At 37.6% G+C, this 20,364-nt stretch overlaps 1 protein-coding gene across 2 annotated transcripts; it reads right to left on the bottom strand.

Moving 5' to 3' along the window:
* Positions 1-6,531: 6,531 nt before the first annotated feature.
* Positions 6,532-17,103, bottom strand: LOC101861627 (methylmalonic aciduria type A homolog, mitochondrial). Of its 2 annotated transcripts, none has more exons than XM_005111464.3 (7): positions 16,908-17,103; positions 12,679-13,242; positions 11,736-11,858; positions 10,824-10,994; positions 9,508-9,594; positions 8,008-8,156; positions 6,532-6,920 (listed from the first exon to the last, which is right to left on the bottom strand). In XM_005111464.3, exons 2-7 carry the CDS (start codon positions 13,196-13,198, stop codon positions 6,624-6,626), a joined length of 1,347 nt encoding a protein of 448 aa, XP_005111521.1. In that variant the 5' UTR covers positions 13,199-13,242; positions 16,908-17,103; the 3' UTR covers positions 6,532-6,623. The 2 variants fall into 2 exon arrangements, with proteins under 2 accessions (XP_005111521.1, XP_005111522.1); XM_005111465.3 differs by having other exon boundaries at positions 16,912-17,103.
* Positions 17,104-20,364: the final 3,261 nt, after the last annotated feature.

Below are 20,364 nucleotides of genomic sequence, written 5' to 3'. Positions count from 1 at the left end.
GGTCAGCCCCCTTGCCTTGTTAAAAACATGTAAAATTAAAATTGCCTCGGTCTTCGACTTTCGTTTTAGTTTTTTTAGACAGTAAAGTTAGTCAACAAGCCAAGCCAAGCAACTTTAACTGGTCATGTCATGTATCTCAGTGACTCGTAATGTTCACAGAGTGTTATGGAGTCTTATTTCAAGACTAGATATCTAAATCATTGCCTATAAAAACAAAACTTTCATCAAATTTCGATCAGCGAATATGCCAAGCAAAAAACAAATGTGGGGGGTTGAACTTACTCCTGCAGAAGGTCGCCATTATGTCGAATGTCGGTCGGATTGTCGGCCCTTGTAGTAGTCGTACTACATTGACTTCGTCAATGAAGGTTTTGAATCGAGTTTAAATTTATCATACGTTTTTCATGATTTCTGTGGCGTTAATAGAGTTTTCCCATCTGTTATAGTTATAGGATTACAACATTATCGGTTTTTTTAAACAGAGTGTTAAGAAGATATGAGAGCTAGTCTGAACTTTTGCTACAATTTTACAAGCAAGTTTGTACACGATGTATGTTACATCATAATATCCAAGGATTGTTGCGATCTGCCATGTAGTGCAAGAAACATCAGATTTCGTTATAGGCCTATAGTTATTATGTTGGTTGTTACGCTTTCAGCTTTTGATGGGCCTATATAATCTAATTGCTTATATCTAATTGTAACGACCAACGGATCATTATATTATCATCTTTGTCTGCAATTTTCCTTGCATATTTTTTTCATATTAAGACCCTATCCCTGCCTGTGATCGGAAATGCTGGAAACATGTTACATGGGTATTATCACATATATTTTTTAGTCAAAATTTCCTGAGTTGGTTATTAGATTTGTTTTACACTCTTAGAGTTCGATCCTTTTTTCTGTCCATATCAAGTTGTAACGACTAACGACAGACAGATAATTTTGTTTACAACTTTAGTCTGCAATTTAACAAGTAATTTTGTACTGGTGCATATTTGACTCTAACCATGCCTAGTTGTGATCTGAGATGCTGGAAATATCTTCCCATTTTTGTCATCCAAATATTTAAAGTTATTATTATGCTCGTTGGTACTGTTTCAGAGTTGGGTATAATCCAATCATTTTTTTAAATTTATTTTTTTTGGTAGGCCCCTTATCTAGATCTATACATGTAATTGTTTAACGACCGACAGACCATTTTTTCTGCAATTTTAAATTCAACATTTTTTTTTAAAATCTCTAACATCTTGCCTTGTTTTGATCTCAGTTGCTGGAAACATCTTCCCATTTTTGTAACCAAGATTTCTTAGGTTAGTTATTGTGTTGATTGTTACACTTTCAGAGTTTAACTCCGTTTAATAATTGTTTTTGTGTATTTTAGTTGTATTGTCCAACAAATCATCTAGCTGCAATCTTTGCCTGCAATTTTACAAGCAACGTTGTAGGCTCTATTTATTAGACTATACTAACAATTAAAACCTAGCAAAAAATCTTCACATTTTTATCATCCAAAATTCTTTTAGTTAGTTATTTTTATGTCGGGTATAATAGTCTAAAGTTTTGAAAATAATATATAGTTGCATCGACAGACTATAATTATAATGTTTTTAAAAACCTTTGTGTGCAATTTTACAAGCAAAATATATTCAGATATTAAAATATATCCAAATCTGATTATATTGTGATCTAATATGCTTTCCATTATATCTGTCGTCCAAATTTCTTTGATAAGTTATTGCTATACTGGGTGTTACGCTCTCAGTGCTGGATATACTCCATTTATTTTACTGTATATTTAATTGTAACAGTACGGATCATAATATTTTTATAACCTAAGCATTTTGCGAAATCAAAAGTTTAATGTTGTACACAATGTACATATTCTTTTTCAAATGTTTGTGTATGTCTACTTGCAGCAAGCAACAATTAAATAATTCGATTGTTTTCCAACCTATACATGCAACTTTGCACTGATTATATAATTTAGACTTTAGCCAAGCCAGTATATTATGTGATCTTAGAAGCTTGAAACAACCTTATTTTTGCTCATATAAATTTCTTCATTTGGTTGTTATGTCGGTTGTTACACTCTCAGTAGTTTCTACGAACACAATCTATTCATTTTTGTTTATGTCTATTTGTAACAACCAACAAATAATACCTAGGGCCTGTAATTTAACCAACATTTTGAAATGAAAAGACTCTTTTTAATTTTTTGGCCCTTTTGTAATTTTAGAATAATTTAAACAGCCTTTTTCCATCCAGTTCCTTTCTCAATTTTTTTTTTCGGCGCTGTTATGTCGGTCATTACACTCACGACTCACGGTGCCATGTTGGACACGATCTATTCATTTTTGTGTATCCCTATTTAAGTCTACAAATATCTTTGTTTTGCAATCTGGGTCTACGATTGTACAAGCAAACTTACAAGCCTCTATTAGGGCCCGGTGGGTTTTTTTTAGAAGGTCCAGGTAGAAACAGCCCAATTCCTTCTTTTTTAATCCAAAGTTCCTTGGTGCGCAACTTGCACACGGGACCTCCGAGATTTTTCGCCATTGTCCGAGAAGACTAGGTGTAGATCTTTCCTACCAGAAGATCAGGGGAGTGGCTGAAAGACAGCAGTAAGAAGGAACCAAGGAGAATCAGTAGAAAGGCTGCAGAAAGAGTCAGGGGCCCAGAGGAGGGGGCAAAGGAGGTGAGGGGGTGGGGCAGAAAATGGAGATGAAAGCAGACAACAGAACATTGTTAGAGGGCAGGAAAGGAGGTGAAAGGAGACAATTTAGAGAAGAAAAAAATTCGTCGCTATCCGGGCTCGCCCGAGACCTTTGAAAGAGAGGCGAGCCCCTTAACTTCTGGGCCACGGGAGACTAGACTCTAGCCAAGCCAACCCCCCCACAAATTGTTATTTTTGTTTGTCACAATTTTAAAACATCTTTCTCTTGTCAATTCTGTCTGACTACTAGATCTAGTATGTATACAGTAGTCTCCGCCTAAACGCACGCCATACAAAAGCACGCTCCGCTCAAACACACGCTTTCGTCATCTGACGGGGTTTTTTTTTACATGTACTATAAAATTTAGACGTACAAACGCACGGTCACTCCCTCTAAACGCACGCTCCGATCCGCAAAACACGCCGATAAGTTAAGCTTGGCAAGGGGAAATTTTCACAACCTGCACAGCCTGCATAAGATAAGCCTAGAATTTACAAGAAAACCGGATAATTGGTGAGAGTGCCCCTCACGCCGTGCAAAGAGAGTGATGGACAGCGTTTTCACACCCTACTTTCCACTGACGCATAGGCCTAGGTCTCGGTCTAGGGCTGGTCGGTTAAATGTTTGGGGGGGGGGGGGGGGTTGGGGGGACGCTTTTTGATTGGTCACTGGAAATGTATCTTTGAGAGAAGGTTTCTGAGTCATTGGTGTTTTGAGTTTGAGTGACTACGAGTAATGTTTAGTTAGATCTAGGTCTGATGCGCGACAAGCGTAAAACACTAGATAGACAGTCCTCTATTATAGGATTAAAGATTAGCCAAGTAAGCCTAATCTGCTGCGCTCGAATAACTTATAACGTACTTGTTCAATGAGAAAATGTTTCTCGAGAATGATTCTGCATGAATTTGCGGTCGGGGTGGTCGCTTGGAAAGCCACGTGGCCGGTCCGTCGTCTCTATGACTATATGACCAACAGTTTACTCTTAGGCTATCTGTTCCCGACGTTTATAAATTATAGTGCATATCTACGCCTTTACTTTGTATTCATACCCCCTATCGGGGAATCCTTCACAAAACAGTCACGTGTCGTCACATTATCTGCCAAAATGACTCCATCCTCCAAGGGAGATCACTAGAGTAATAAGGAATTGAAATGACTGCGTCCCTTCCACTTCCTCCCCTTGCTAAGGTTCATGTAAACGCACGCTCCGTATAAACACATGCTGAGGAGCCCTCCCGAGCACCGTGCGTTTAGGCGGAGACTACTGTAGTATGGACAATGGTGTAATGATTAGACTCTTGGCCCTGGCCTTTCAGACTAAAGAATCCAGGTGAAAATATTACATGTTATGTATGAGTGCAATTAAATTGTTAAAACCAGTAAAACCATGAGTATTTTTCCAATATAAAGGAGCGGATTTGCTACTCACCTCTCCTGCCAATATATGGTTGGACTTAAACAACTCTTGTCCTTATTTAATTTTCTGGTGAAACAGGGATGTACTTTTTTTTATTAACTACTTTTGCCATGGCAATTTTGTTAGAAACCATAGCAACAGCAAAGGTTACAATAAAAACACTGACCAAAACAATGCAAAGAGCCACAACATAAACATTTTTAACATCCTCTGCCTAGGCCATAAATCCAGCTCGTATAAGTCTATACCCTCACCCTTTCTTCTCTTCACTCATTGGTGGTTCAACCACAGCGCGTTTGGCTCAGCCACAGTAGAAACAGTGGGCTCAGTGGCACTAGCTGTGTCCTACCTAATTCTGCTAATTCTGTCTAGTGCTCTACTTTTGCAATGGCAACGCTATTAACAATGTTCGATGAGCGTTCTCATTATCATAGTAAAGAGATGATAATCTTGACTCCACTTAGATCTAGTCTTTAAATAGCTTATGCTCAGACAGTCCTTTGGATCATAGATGCTTTAATTAAAAACATCTCTAGACCCTGACATCATATCTCTCTGTGCATTTTTCTAGAACTTTAATAAATAACTGCCCCTCCACACCATCAAACTGTCAGTTTCAAGGGCAAAGTAAGTGAAATTTTTGGTCTTAATAATGAAAACACAAAACAACCACAAATGATTTTGCTTTTCTTTACTTTGTCCTTTATCATGGCTGGGCACAACATATCACTGATTTCAGGTTTACACTCTTTATAACAATCATAATGTATACAGTAATGGAAGAAAGTTCAATATATGATGCAGAACACCCCCCCTCCCCCCTCATCAAAATATGTTAATGGAAATTAAAGCATTCAACAATATCAGTCAAAAAGCATAATGCCATCTATCAAAATGCAAGAAATAGTTATCCACTGGAATCTGCTTAAATGGAATGAAAATAAAATTCCCATTTTTTTCCCTTCTATTTGAGCAACCTCTCAAAAATGAAAACCTGTCAACACCAAAAATGAAAACATGTCAACACCAAAAAAAAAAAATTAACAGTCCCGCAGATTTGAGTTTATTAAGCGAACTCCACTGTACTTTATTTACAAAGCCTAGTATTATTATTACAACCATTACAATATTTAATTGGGAACATCGTAATTTCTGATAATTTGTTTTTAATAATGAATCAGTACAATATTTGCCATATTCTGCCCGAACAAATTAGTGTCGGGTAATAGCAATGCTGATAAAAAATCAGAAGTAGAAGAACACTATACCAGACCATCCACAAACCATCCACTTAGAACACAATGATCTAAAGTGCTGAAAATTCTAGGCATTTTCATATATCCACAAATCCGCATGTTTTGAAATAGGTTTACAACCAAACAAAGAAAGGCACCATACATAGAGTAAAGAGGGACCCATATTAGTGACACATTGTACATCCATGCCCCCACACACACACATTCATTCATTGCATTCTATTTTGTGATTATTTACATTATCCTGATCATTATCACTAGACAATAGATCATACAAAACACATTGTCTCCCATTCAGCCATCACCATTTAACTTTTAAGATTCTTCTTCCTTCACCATAAACAAAAATTAATAATAACAATTAACTATCATGAAAACTGTACAAAAACAAGAGTCACGAGATTTTCAGCTTTATCACACTTAGAATACAGAGTATTATTCTGGCTACACAATTCAGAAGTTGTTCAAAACTACACAGAAGAAACATACTATGACAAAACATCCACCCACGTAAGTTTAGTTCTATTTTGATCCACAAGTAAGAGTAAATCCCTCATACTAAACAACAGAATGTCAGCTGTTCCATATGAATATTTAAAAAATTGTTATTATAAAGACTAAAAAAATTCAGACTAGCAGGTGTCACATCCTGACAAAGAGTCTGACTAGAATAGTTTCACGTTATTGCTGCTAGCTCAAAGTTACAATTGCCTGATTTGAGAACAAACTTACTGAAAACTATACAGTTGCCAATATAATGGAAAAAAATTATTAAAAATTTTGACTAACAGCCAAAAAGAAAAGTAGACATCACATACAAATGAGGGGCAAGAACTGCCATTATTAAAGAAACAGAAAATTGTTAACACTTGTGTATAATTTTCAGAAAAGTGGCAGTGAAATCCCTGTAAACATAGAGTATGTTAACTGCATATTAAATGATTCTCTCTGATTCATTGAAACAGTATGTGCATCAAACAAGACCCTCTTGTTAAATATTGTCCAATACCTTACTGAGGTCAATCCAAACTTCTACAGCCTTAGCTGCATCTTTCATTCTTCCTCAAGAAGGGCAAGTCACATGAGCAACTATAATACAAAGAAGAAAATCTTGACCATTCCCTGTCTCTGAATTCAAGAAACTTCCAAGCATTGTAATGAAGAAACTGGGTTATATATACAAAAAAGTTTTCAGATGCTACAACCACGAGAATACCCCTATGATCTCTGCTGTCAACTGTCACCAGAACCACCAAGAAACTGCTCCAACATGTAATCAGCGGCCAGTCCAGGAGTGACCAAAGCTCTGGTCACCAGATTCTCCATCTCTGGCAAAAGGCGTTGTATATGTGGTTGACGTTCAAATCGGCCCATGATGTGGTCACGGATGTGACTACGGAACCAGAGATTCAGCTGTTTCTCTCTGCGGGCAGTGAGTTCACCCTCAGCCAAGGTCAGATTCTTGAACTCTTTCAAAGTTTCCCACAATTCTGGGATGCCAGACTTGTCCAGTGACGAAATACGAGTTACCTGACATGTAAAAATGTAGAGGAAAAGTTTGTTTTATCAATGACAAATCAAACATTAAAAGCCATCTAAAAAGCATTGCTAAACATAAAAAAGATCTGACATCATAATTTACAAAAAGAACAAATAGCTTTTATCCTTTACCAAATGCAGGGCACCATGGTGAAATCATGACGCTTCTCAAAATAATGAAATCTATGAAATTGACATTTTTCTGATCATTGGACATTTAATGAATTTTTTTGTGGGGGGGGAGGGGAGCTGTAAACATTTTCCGCCTATTCAAAAACATGTTTCTTGTGTGGATTTTACTGAAAAATATTGCTCAGGGGAACATAATGTAAATTTGCAACTTTCAAGAACACTCAAGCTTTAGAGGTCATCTAATTTTGGTGGCTATTTTCTCGTTAATGTTACCTATGAAACCAGCCCCCCCCCCCCCATCTTCAACCACAAATATGTCCCAGTGGTTTTATCCAAAAAAAATATGAAATTATGTAAACTCAGCCCAAAAATGTGAAGTTATGCAATTTTGTTAAATAATCAGAAATTATGCCAAAAATGATCAAATTTTGCTTATTATTATGCAGGGTGCATAAAACCACAGGGACAGACAAATATCTCGATTTCAATTCAAGAAAGATGGCTATTTTTTCATCACAAGGGTAGCCCTACACACTACATAGTGCACACAGCACCCACTCCACACCTGAACAGTAATAATCTCCCTTTCCCCCACACATGACTGCCAGCCTGTGATAAGATAAGATAAGATAGATAGTACTTGATCATCACATGTAGAATGCCTGACCGCCATCTCACCAGTTTTAGACAAAGGAAATAACTCATTATAGTATTGTCCTTCATTTAGTTATGGCAGAACAATTTTCCCTTGGTGCAGGAGGACAGCATTAAAACCCCCTTATACTGCCAGCCCTGCGATACTTCCAGCTCAACACTCACTCAAAAGTTGAGGGAATAACGAAGATTGACCGTACACCTAAATTAGAGATTAAATTTAAGAGTACTACTACTGCAGAATACAAACTAGCGCATCATCTTATGAAAGCGAAAATACCCTGTACCGTACCTTTGGCTTCCACACTTTAGACCTGGGTCGCATAAATTTCAGAGCACTTGTATACTCCGCCTGAATCCTTCTCGCTGCTGGCACTAGGTCACCGTCACTTTTGTTCACAACCACATAGTCAGCCACTTCCACGATGCCCTTCTTTATACCTGCACAGAATCATGAAAAATTGTCTATTAAGACCAGCACTCAATTGTTCATTTTTTCCCCTCCATGTAAACATGAGCACGTTAAAATACAAACACCTTTGAGGGTGAGCACATGTTTGTGTGTTGAAAAGATGACTGAACCTATTCAAAACAAATATGTCATGCCAGAAGAAGAGGGTGCCAGAGAGGTGGTCAACACAGCCTCAGTATTCACACTGCTGGGGCAAATAGGCTTCAAAGGCCAGAAAAGAAGGCAGCAACCAAGCGCATTTCAGAAAGGACAGAGAAAAGTACGAGCTGGCTGTGGACAAAAGAGAATAAGAGCTGGGCTGCTAAATATAGAACTGAAAGTAGATAAAGAATTCCAAAAAAGTTTAGCATCTTCGCATTTGCTATTTCCACTGGAGTCTACGTGGCATTGCACGAACATTCGCGGGCTAAAGATCCGGAGATGCCCCAAACCTTGAGGGTTTGATCCTCGATCAGTGCCAATGAAAACAAAACAAAAAAACCCAGCAGGAGATCACCTGGGAGTCATGACCTGAGTGTGACCCAGCCCCCTTAGAGTGTCAGTTAGTTAGGACCGAAAAACTTGCTTGAAGGGGTTCTTCCACAGAATATCTCTTGCTGTCCGCTCGCCCTACGAGTTTTCTCCCACACTATGTCAGAGATTACATTTGTTCTCTAAATACAGGGTGATTAATAGAGAATGCGCCAAAATCATCATGAGATATTTCAAAAATAAAAAAACAAAAATCTTTAGCTTGGACACATGTGTTGTACATTCATTCAAGTTTTTATTTCATGTTATAAAAGTGCTCAATCTGGCCACCAAGGGCAGCATCAACCGATATGAGAATTCCTCCCAAACGTGCCTCCGAATGTCTCAGGCCACATGTTGATTGTAGCTGCCGGTGGTGCCCACACTGAACACCTGTAAAATATGAAATAAAAACTTGAAGGTCTGTAAAACACATGTGTCCAAGCCGGAGTTTTCTGTTGGTTTCGTTTTTGAAATACTGAGTGATGATTTTGGTGTAATATTTTTTAATCACCCTGTATTATAATATATATATATAGTAAAACCCCGATAACATGAACTTCATGTGGCAGTCGTTATTACAAACACATTCAAATTATCAACACTTGCAGCTACTGAACTTATTCATCACAACTCTAAGACTGATGGAGAAAAACCCAGAAAAATTCAAGTAGTTTCAAACAATGGTGTAACGTCTTGTTTACGTACACATTTACCTGACCAACTCTAAATTCATCATAACCCTGAGAATGATGAAAAACAAACAAAAAATACTCAAATTGTAAGAAAAATCTTTGCGTAATGCCTTACCCTGCAACTCATCACCCCCTGCAGGAGGGATCAATAGACAGAACATATCTACCATGTCAGCCACTGCAAACTCGGACTGGCCCACACCTGGAGGATAAGGGAGGGATATAATTCATATTATTTTAGTCACAAAAATATTGTAACAGTAGATCAGATACAAAACATTATCCAAGGCATTGTCCTTTATTTCTGTTGACCATATGTCACAACATGCATGGTGGAATCAGGAGCTCGTCAATTTTTTAACTTATGGAGGTACCGGTATCCTCTTACAGGTTGTTCATTTGACTTACTTTTGAGGAAAAAAATACCCGTATATATATCTTGAACAGACGTCGAGATATTAGCCTTTGAAGGAGATGGGTGTCGTCGGGTGACAAAGGCAAATGGCTGCCAAAGTTTGGTGAACGTTAAAGCTTGAGAGTGCATGGAAACTGCTAATTTACATTTTGTGTCCTTGATCAACTTTTTTCATAAAATCCACACAGAAATGTGTTTAAAAAAAGGACATAAAAGATGTTAACCCCCCCAAAAATCTGTAAAAATTGCCCAACCAGCAGGAAAAAAAGCTGGTTTCTTTAATTTCCTTATTTTGACAAGAGCCTCATTTAACCACGATGCCACATATCATCAATGTCTGACTCTAGCCCTCTACCCACCAAATTAGATCAAATACTTTGTTTGAGAAAAAAAACGTAATCTATTTTTTTAGGAACTTCAAAATTGCTCAAAATTTTGGACAGAATGTTCTTTTTAATTAATTAATTAATAGAATCACCCATTGTAATTCTGATCATGAATAGAATTCTTTGAAGTAAAATGAAGTGTTTTACCTAATTTGGGGGATGCGCAGTAAGATTTGGATATCAACAATATATTCTGGCCTACAAATCAAGGTTCTTTTGTTTTGGTGAGTATACTACAAATTCAAATTTGGAAAAATCAATAGAAAAAGATTTATAAAAAACTGTAATTCAGCAAACCTGAACTTTCTGGAAAAAAAGTCAGCTCCTGCTTAAGTAAAAGTGAAATTTCTTTTACACTCTCCAAATGGCAATCAAGTTACACTAACTACTAACCGGTAATTTTTCTACGATATTACAGGCTAAGTTGCAAGCAGTATTTAAGTTTTTGACTTTGTCCCATCCTCTTCTGTAAGAAGGCATTTTTTAGCAGTCCATAACTGTCTTTTAGAAAATAAGATAATTTACTGAATCAAAGTCAAAGGAACTTTCAAAATAAAATGTAAAAATTAACATGTGCGTGATGTCAGCTTTTCCAATCTCACCAATTCAGTTACAGATCAATTTACTCACCAACAGTCTCCACTAGTATGACATCGAAGCCACCTCCTTCACACAACACGATGGCTTCATTAGTAGTCCTTGTCACACCCCCGAGAGTGCCCGCTGAAGGTGATGGGCGAATGTAAGCAGACATGTCACGAGACAGCTCTGGCATTCTGGTTTTGTCTCCAAGCAAAGATCCTGAGAGACAGAGCCGTTGGTGTAAGGTAAGGGACATTTTCACAAAGAACAAAAATAAAGTTTTACATCTCTTTTTTTCATAATCCCTTAGATTATAGCGTTTTGTGTAGTTACTTTATTCAAAGTAAAATAGAGGCACCTTTATAAACAATATACGCTGGCTCATAAACTACTTAAAAGCAACTGAAAGTTAAACTAGCAACATCCATATGGCAATACTCCTACTTTGATAACTTCGTCAAAGTACAGTAAAATCTTGTTGACAGTGCCATAAAAATCAGTGTCTCTGAGGGATGAAGAACCAACAGAAGAGTACCCAAAATAATTTTCCTCAGGAATGTCAAAGAAGAAGAAGAAAAGAACAAGGAGGAGGAGAGGAGAAAAAGAAAAACAAGAACAAGAAGAACAAAAACAAAAAGAAAAAGAACAGTTGGGCTCAGTTCAAACCCTGTCATTAGCCCAATGTCGAGTAGTTGGTAAATACACTTTACCTGAATTTCCCTCACTTCACCCAGGTGGGAACAGGTACCCAGATATAAACAGTGAAAGATCATGCCAACTTGTCCAAGAATATTTTTTAATGTTCCAGGGTCTGCTGGGTTAATTATACAGATTATAATATAAAGTGCATAGAGCTTGTTGCTGAGTAGGGATATGTGCTATACAATAAATGCTATTCATCATTACTATTCTATTATTATCAAATATATTTTATATTATTCTAATGTAACATCAGTATACCTCCTGTTGTGGAGGAAGATGGGTCCACTGCCAAGACTGCAACTCTATGGCCAATGCTTGTTAGGTGTTTACCAAATACTTCAATGAAAGTACTCTTGCCTGCACCAGGAGGGCCTGATAAACCTTAAAAAAAAAGACATTGAAAACAGATGTCATTAATTTTGTGTGCGCATTGATTATATGAAGAGTTCTCTTAATTTGATAACTTCATCAAAATACAGTCTAACCTCATACTGCCCCCCTCCCCCCCCCCCCCCTACTGACAGCCCCGCTTACTGTCAGGTTTTGCCAATGTACGAATTGAAGCGCCTTATAAACATAGTAATTACACTTTCACACCCCTATTCGCTAATAGCTTGAGTTGTACGGTCTTTTTAACAAACATAAATTTGCCCTACACTACCGCCATTGAGCTGACCACTAGAGGTAACACTTTGCACAGCGCACAACACCCATTGGTCGGCTACTTGATAATCAGTCTCCCACGAGAATGACATAGAGATAGAGAGGGAAAAGACTCGGCACTGAATAAATGTGCATGTATATTATATCACCAACAAAAAGACACTTTTCAAACACAAACACAGATCGCATGGCAGAATCATTGTGTTCCTTGACATTGGACAGTCGGGGCCATACAACAGAGGAACCCCATTGAACCCCTTGCCCCGCTGTTCTGCCAACTTCAAGCTCGTCCCAAGGACGGCGGACTAACGAGGCTTGACTGTAGTATCCAAAACTTTCACTCTCCAAAAATTCTTTAGCTCAAAGCAAATCTCTTTGCAGCACACCAAAGCAAAATCCACTTTGAAAAACATGACAAAGCAATGCCACAGATGGGAACTAATACAGTGGCAAAGATTTACACAAACTTCCAAGAATTTTCAGTCATATCAATGAATTTTTTGCATTCGTTAAAGCTGTTAGCACACACTCAACTTACCTATTCTGAAAGATCTTGGACCCTTCAAATGGTGCTGGTCATGTTCCCTCATATGTGAGAGGACTTTAGTCAACAAAAGCTGTGCTTGTTTCTGCCTCTGCGGATGTGTCGATTCAACCAACGTGATCGCTTTAGCCAGAGAGGCTCTGTCCTGGGCGATGAGCCTCTGGAACAAGGACTCTATTGCACCAGGGTTTTTAACCTCACCTAACAGATTGTTCACATCAAGCGAAGATGCGCTGGCACCTCCATAACGACTTGAGAGACACACCGAATGTGTGAGGAAGCCTTGAACATTATTCACTGTGGTGATGAGTGGACATAAATGAAATAAAGAGCTCTTTTGAAAAAGAAAAGTGTTGTACAAACACGTCTTAACCGATGAGACAATGGGACGTTGTGAAAGGACACTTGAGGCAACAAATCTTGAACACAGCATTCTGTTATAACTCAGAGTACTTCTGCTAGCCCACTGATAGTGGAAAGCACACACTTTCACAGAATGCCTCATATAAAACATCTTGATGAAATGAGAAGTCCTCTTCACATGTAAGGCATGAGGACCTGAAAGTAGAATGTTAAAAAGATTAATTCTTAAAAAATAAAATTGATCTTTGCTATTTAAGTCTTGTAATAAACAGAAATCTGATATTTCTAACAAATTTCAAGAAAAAATATATAATCTAAATTTACAAGAAAGAAACAGTAGCATTTGCACTGTCAAAAAAAAAATACTGAAAATAATTCCCAATCTAAATTGGGCGTCATCTTGTTTGACATCAGACCAGGATACCCCTCCAATCACGTGACTACATCTAACGAAGTGGCTATTCAGACTTGAGTCTGAACAGCCACTGGAGGCTATTCAGACTCAAATTCCAGCGCGCACACGCAATCACCGGTTGTACCGCACTTTTTTGTCTCTGGCCAGGTCTAGACTCAAGTTCGAATAGTCTCCCGTTGCTATTCGGTTAAACTACTGTTAGTCACACTGCGTTACGCTACTACAATGGGATCAAAACATAAAATTCATAATCAGTCCTAATAAGACAGCCCCCCCCCCCTCCCCTTTCTCTCACACTTTTCCTCTCTCCATCTTACTTCTCCAGGCCCGCCCTACCACCGCCATCCCTTTTTTTTTGCATATACAGTCGAACCTGCCCTGACGGCCACCTCTATAAGACGGCCACTTTCCATTCCCCCCTTGCGTTTTTTCTATACAATTTAACTGTGTAAAACGGGCACCTGTCCAACGCGGCCGTGGCCACCACATTTTAGCACACAACCCTATCACACTAAGCAATAGCACCTGTCTTAGACGGCCACCTTAGTGACTCCATTACGTTTTGTTATAAATTTTGCATTGGCCCCTGGCGTTGTGGGAGAGTCGTCATAATCCAACCACTTGTCCTTGTTCTGGTAGTCCCTCCAACAGACCATGTTGCGTAGGCCCCTCCCACTGTTGACCAAGAGGTACCAATTTTCAGCTGCTGGTGAGGTAGGCGTGTGACCCCTCATAACCCATAAGCCCCTCCCAGAACTCATACACAAATCGTAAGTGAGAGATGAGCGGTCACTGTTTACCCAGTCTGTAACAAAGTAACAATGGACGTCAACATGAACTTGCAACAGAAGTGTCGCTCGTTCTCCGAGTGGTGGCGACCCATGTGTTTGTTTTAAGGGACCCTTGTTTTAACATGGCACTCGGTCTTCCTCGTCTGATACATTTTGTTTTATTGTCACCCTTGCATAAAATCAGAAACAAAATAAAAAAATAACAAACAAAATACAAACTAACACACCAACAACAACAATGCGGCTACTTTCGATTGGGACTTCAGATGGGAATGGTTTCTTTTCTTCATCTTGATCAGTCCTTCCTAAGACGGCCACTTTTCTTCTTGACAATGGGTGGCCGTCTTACATAGGTTTGACAGTAAATCTTTTTTATATTCCTTCCCATACCGTTGCCCACTACCCAGCCCGACTATTATAGTATCCTTTGTAAAGAAAAGACCACAGTTTGCGCTGGGTCACTACGTCGGCGTCCATTTGTTGTAAGTTCCTTGGCCAGATTGTAGAAACCGAGGAAGGCCAAGGTCGAATTGTTTGTCTGTTTCACATGCAGTACACCTCCTAGAGACTGCGCACGCCAATTGGAGTCCGAATAGCCGCAGCCTACATCTAAAGTCAACCGCATGGCACCAAAGATGGAAGTGTCTATGTACGAGGGGATATCAAAAAGTTTTTTACCTGAGTATGAAGGAGTGGAGCTACAAACTTGAAATTTGGTATGTAGACACTTATTTCTCATGTAGTAAACAGCAGCAAGAACACATTTTTTCCTGTGATTAATGACCTTGAAAAGTCCTTCAGAAAAAAATGATCAACTTTGCCAGATGAATTCTGCCCTTTGGCTTTTTTGGGGGGTGGAAGAGATGGTGTTTTCCATTGCATTGAAGCAGATTTTGACTCTTGGTCGAAGTGATAGACCCAGCTTTCATCCATAGTTACTAAACGGTCAAAAAAGTTGTCAGGACCTTCATCAATCATTTGTGGCTGTATTGTGCTCTTTGTCCCTTTTGATGAGGGGTAAGGAGAGGGGCACCCATCTTGCAGACACTTTCGACATACTCAAATGGTCATAAAAAATTGTCTCAACAGATCCATAGCTAAAGTCAGTTTCAGCACAAAGTAGTCCGAGAGTAACGTGCCTGTCATTCAGCACAATCTTCTTGAATGTTGAAACATTGTCTTCAGTCACGGCTGAGACAGGGCGACCTTCTCGAGGGTTGTCTTCAATGGACATGTTACCACATTTGAATCGCTTGTACCAATATTTGACCACACCATAGCGAGGGCAGATATCTCCATACACTACTGAAATTTCATCGTGAACAGACCATGGTTTTTTTTCATTGGAGATGAAGGAACTTTATCTTTTTTATCACAGCTCTCATTTCAATTTTCCCCATCTTGTGAACAAAATTGAAAAGTGCTAATCATGCTTTCAAGGGTGATGTTAAACTACCTGCTGTACAACCTGAACTAACCATCGGAAATTCCCAATTATTGGTGTGCATTCTTAGTTAGATGTATATGGAGCCTGTTCAAATTTCAAGTTTGTAGCTCCACTCTTTCATACTTAGGTAAAAAACTTATTGATACCCCCTCGTATATACAAGCTTAATCTACCTCTCGTTGTTGGAGTTCTGATGGCCGAATGGACAGCGTGTCTGCGTTTGAAGTCATGCAATTATTTAATGAGCATGGGATCGAATCTCGGTCTCGGAAGGTTTTTTTTTCTTTTTTTTTTTCTCTTCTCCTCCCGGCTAACCGACAGTTTGTCCCAAAAATTATAATTTGTTGGTTTGTAGTATAGGTTTTTTAAAATTAATGTATATTATTAGTGATAAAGCATGAAGGAGGGGGGTGGGGGGTAATTCGCCGGCGTCTTTACAGCAGTTTTCGTGGGGTTTATTGTTTTTGCGTTTACTGTGTGTTTCAATTTCAAGCATCAGCGTTCTTAATTTTACTGTTCTGAGCATCAACCATCTAGATCTAAGCGATCTTCCATCATGTCCAAGTACTAGGAATTCCGAAACGTTATTATTTATATACTGAAAATAGAGAAAACATGTCATTAATGCGGTACCTTGACGGCTTTCTTAAAATAGTCTGTGCGTATCCAAGGAAGTGATGACATCACATTACTAAAATTAGCAGCCAATCAGGAAGATGTGTCGTTCTATGTTTAACGGCATGTGGTTTTCCCCTTGAAAAATTCTGATCAAGGGTGTTAACAAAAAAAAAGCTATATATTTAAATCAAATACGCTGAAATTTAGCTGTAGCATACACCAAAACGTCTGGAAATGAAAGTACTCTTATAAAAAGTGCATTTTTTTTTACAGGGAAATTTATTTTTATGTTACGATTCAGTAGTATTACAAAACGGATCTAAAAACCAATTCAATAGGCCTATAAAGCCCTATATTATACTATAATAATAGGCTATAGGAAACTGACCACTAAACTAAATCTAGCCTAGCATTATGTGTCCCTGTGGATCCAAAATTGTGCCCGGTGAAGCACGAACTGACCTGTACTGAGTTACGAAGGGGTTAAATGGTTAATTGTTATTCTATAATAAATATATTGGCTTCTCTTTTGAATTTTGAGTTTTTGAACGGACGTTGACGTTGGTTCTACCACACACACACCACTCACCAACCCTGTCGAGTTCTTGTCTACTCCTCAGTTCGTGGCATCGTCCAGCTTTCTCTGTTGGTGTGACTATAACCAAACGAATATAGAAACAGAAATTATTAAAACTTTGAAGATATTGTCAATATTGGAGTCCAGCCCAGCAGTTCAGACTTCAGACCTTTGCAAGACCTTCGATTTCTTGTGTGTAATTTACAAATCGAAAGTACAAGTACAAGTAGTCAATGCCAGATTTCAAGGACATTGCACAATTTTAAACAGGTTTGGTGTAAGGATGAACAAATTCTTTTCAGGGAATAAAAGGGCTATCATATATCTAGATGAAGCTTGTTTGAGTGTCTCAGACTAATACAAAGTTCGTAGATCCACTTTTTGTTTAAAATGTATTGATTGCTAACTTCTTTATTGACTAGATCTACATCTAGATCTAGACCAACATGGCAACTTTGAAAAAGACGAACCAGGCTTAATATAGAATTTAATTATCTATTGGATTTTTAAAAAACTTAATATTTTTTTTTACTTTAAACAAAATAATGTTTTGATTCTATTGATAAGTATAAATCACAAAGACTAGTTTTGTATTGAAGACCTGAAAAAGAAATTAATTTTACTCCGATCCTAATGCTGTTGTCATGAGATACGTTTATGGTTACATCCGGCTTTGAGTTCAAATAGGATTGATATCAGTGTCTAAGTTGTGAAATATCAACACTGATAATTTAGTTAATCTGAAAATGTCTGGACTGTCTAGAGAAGTGCTTAAGTGGCTGCAAAGCCTCGATTTAACTTGGCAAATTAAAAATCCCAAGTGGTGAGGGTGTTTTTCATCTGTTATTTACTTTGACGAGTTTGTTGTTGTAAATTTAGATTCTTAGATTAGATTCTAAACTAATGATTGTCTAATATTAGTTATTTTTTAAAAGGTAGATCTAGATCTAGGTCTAGATTTAGATCTAGATTCTAGATCTAGATTAGTTCTATAATATATAACTTATACAATAAACAGTGCAGCCTAGCATTCGTATAACAAAATTGACAGGACACAGAAATTTTTTAATTGTGTGTAAATTTCGCTATGTAGCCTACAATGATTTAAATAAATACAAAGGGATCTTCTACATGCATGGTGTAAAAAAAAAAAAAAAAATCTAGATCTAGGGTCTGGAAAGTGATTTGCTGTGCATGTTTCGCTAGGTGCATGTTCACTCTTTGTTATGTGCATGCTAGACTGTAGTTGATACAGTACAGAGATGGGCCTTCTCGTCATATATCCTCTTGTTTCGACTGTTTTGGTTTTAATTAACTTATTAAGCGCTCTAAAGTTTTAATTCATCTATAGTCAAATTATTGTGTGGAAGAGCTCATTTTAATTACTTGACAATGTCTTATTATTATGTCTTTTAGACACTTGGACAAACCAATATAAAGATTCTGCGGTCTACAGAGTAGGATCTGTTTGTTTTTGTTGGGTATTTTTTTTTTCGTGGCCTTTTAACATTTTATAAAAGTATAAGTAAGTTTTGGGTTTTTATTGCGGCCTTTCAACATTATATATACCAATCAAGCTAACCTTTTAAATATATTAGAAATCCTATATACCGGGTATATTATATATAGCAATACGGCACTCGCCCCGCGTGGCAGTGCGAAAACGAGGTAGACTCGCGCGAGACAGGGCCCTGGGTTAACTGAGAACATGCTTATTTAAAGCATTTTTCTTTGCGTCAGCCAGGCCTATGTATCATACATCAATACACGCAGGAGAAATTGATACCTTCACTGAAAAAATTTTTTCTCCCATATCTTCAGCAACAGTCGAGATATTATCAAAGAAAGAGGATTGGTCGGTAACAAAACCGAAAAAGCAGCTAGAATGGCACAGTGATTTCTGACTCTCCTAATTCAGAAGGTGCGGAACCATCTAAATATTAACCAAAGGTCCCCAAATTTGGTAACCAATGAGAAGAAAGATGGATCTAGCCTCCGCAGATTTTTATGTCTTCACCAAGCTAAAAACAATTAGAAAGTTTCGAGGTGGTTCCTTTGAGGAGATGGTTTTTGAAAATGTGTGGTCGATTAATCCATGGAATGCTCCTGCATCATCTCAGACAGGCTGATTTTTATAATAGGCCTCGATCTTAGAAACTATTTTGTGAAATCAGCCTTGAAGCAATTGCATTTTGAAAAAAATTACGTCGACGTTGTTCCCATTTTTCGCGTGGCCAAAAAGCCTGAAAGGGAAACACTGCCTGACGCGGGAAACGCGTGCCGCGAGACATGTAAGCTTGCCACCATCTCTCTGTGACATCACGGCTGCGTTGAAGCGTAGCCACTGATTGGACAGTTATTTTGATCAGCCTGAATACCTCGGAAAACACCGTACTCATAGACATGGACATAATGCAGGTTTCTTTCTATTTGCCATCACAAATATTTGGGCTTAATTCCGCGAATTTAGTGCTGATATGGACTTTAAGATAACTGCATATTATATTCTTCCAATATTTACAATGTTTTTGACGGAAAAGCAGAATGAAGATTACTCAGGTAGATATCCATGGATTTATGCATACATTATGTGTAGGCCTATTATATACTTACTCATAATAATGATCGATAAAGCAGAAGAACAATTACAGAATACACATACTTCAAATAGGAATGAATGCAATATATTAGTTCTAAGGCATATATATATATATGCTAAGATAACTGTAATTGATTAGTTATGTGCATAATCAGTTTGAGTTATTTGCATATATCATAGTTTCAATTTTTTTATTTTTTTAAAAGAAACTGAGCTTGATATTATTGATTAACCTGTTAGTTTCCTACTCTTTGAGCTGTTCGGTTACAATTTGGTTAATTAATCATGCGCATATATATTCAAATGAGTGCATAATCAAACATTTAAAACCTTATTTGTCGCATTTTCTAATTCGTCTCTTTGTTAACACATATTTGCATACATCCACATGTAACAAAATGGACATATATGTCTATTATTAAGCCATATATAGGCTTATTTTTTTATAATTATGCATATTTAATTATTAATTTGCATATAATTAACAAGGTATGGAGATTACAACTTAAATTCGTCCATTTTCTACTTTGTTTCCCCAAAAACATAAGCTCACCGATTTTTAGCTCATTCCATTCATAAATGTGAAAGTTATGGATTTTCAATTTTCTAGTGCCATTTGCCTTTCTTTATTCCTCTATAGGAATTTTCCCCAAAATACCCACAATTTCGGACATGTACACAGCCAGAACTTTTTTTATTTAGGGACCGATTTTGAAAAACTAAAAAGCATTTTACTTCTGGACTATTGATCTTTATACTTCTATACCTGTGATGTTTATAGGTTAGTGGTACCCATCTTTTAAAAAGCTGTGGTATTGCTATATTAATATTATATTACTGCCAATACACCATTTATATTAATGTGTGTGT

Source organism: Aplysia californica, unplaced genomic scaffold, assembly GCF_000002075.1.
Source record: "Aplysia californica isolate F4 #8 unplaced genomic scaffold, AplCal3.0 scaffold01062, whole genome shotgun sequence".
NCBI lineage: Eukaryota > Metazoa > Mollusca > Gastropoda > Aplysiida > Aplysiidae > Aplysia > Aplysia californica.
This window is presented reverse-complemented; position numbering and strand designations above follow the sequence as displayed.

Coding starts and splice junctions, on each gene's coding strand:
- LOC101861627 (XM_005111464.3), bottom strand. CDS start 13,198: ATGTTTTATATGAGGCATTCTGTGAAAGTGTGTGCTTTCCACTATCAG. Junction 9,595..10,823: donor CATACTAGTGGAGACTGTTG/GTGAGTAAATTG, acceptor CTTATCCTCCAG/GTGTGGGCCAGTCCGAGTTT. Junction 8,157..9,507: donor AGGGGGTGATGAGTTGCAGG/GTAAGGCATTAC, acceptor GATTCTGTGCAG/GTATAAAGAAGGGCATCGTG.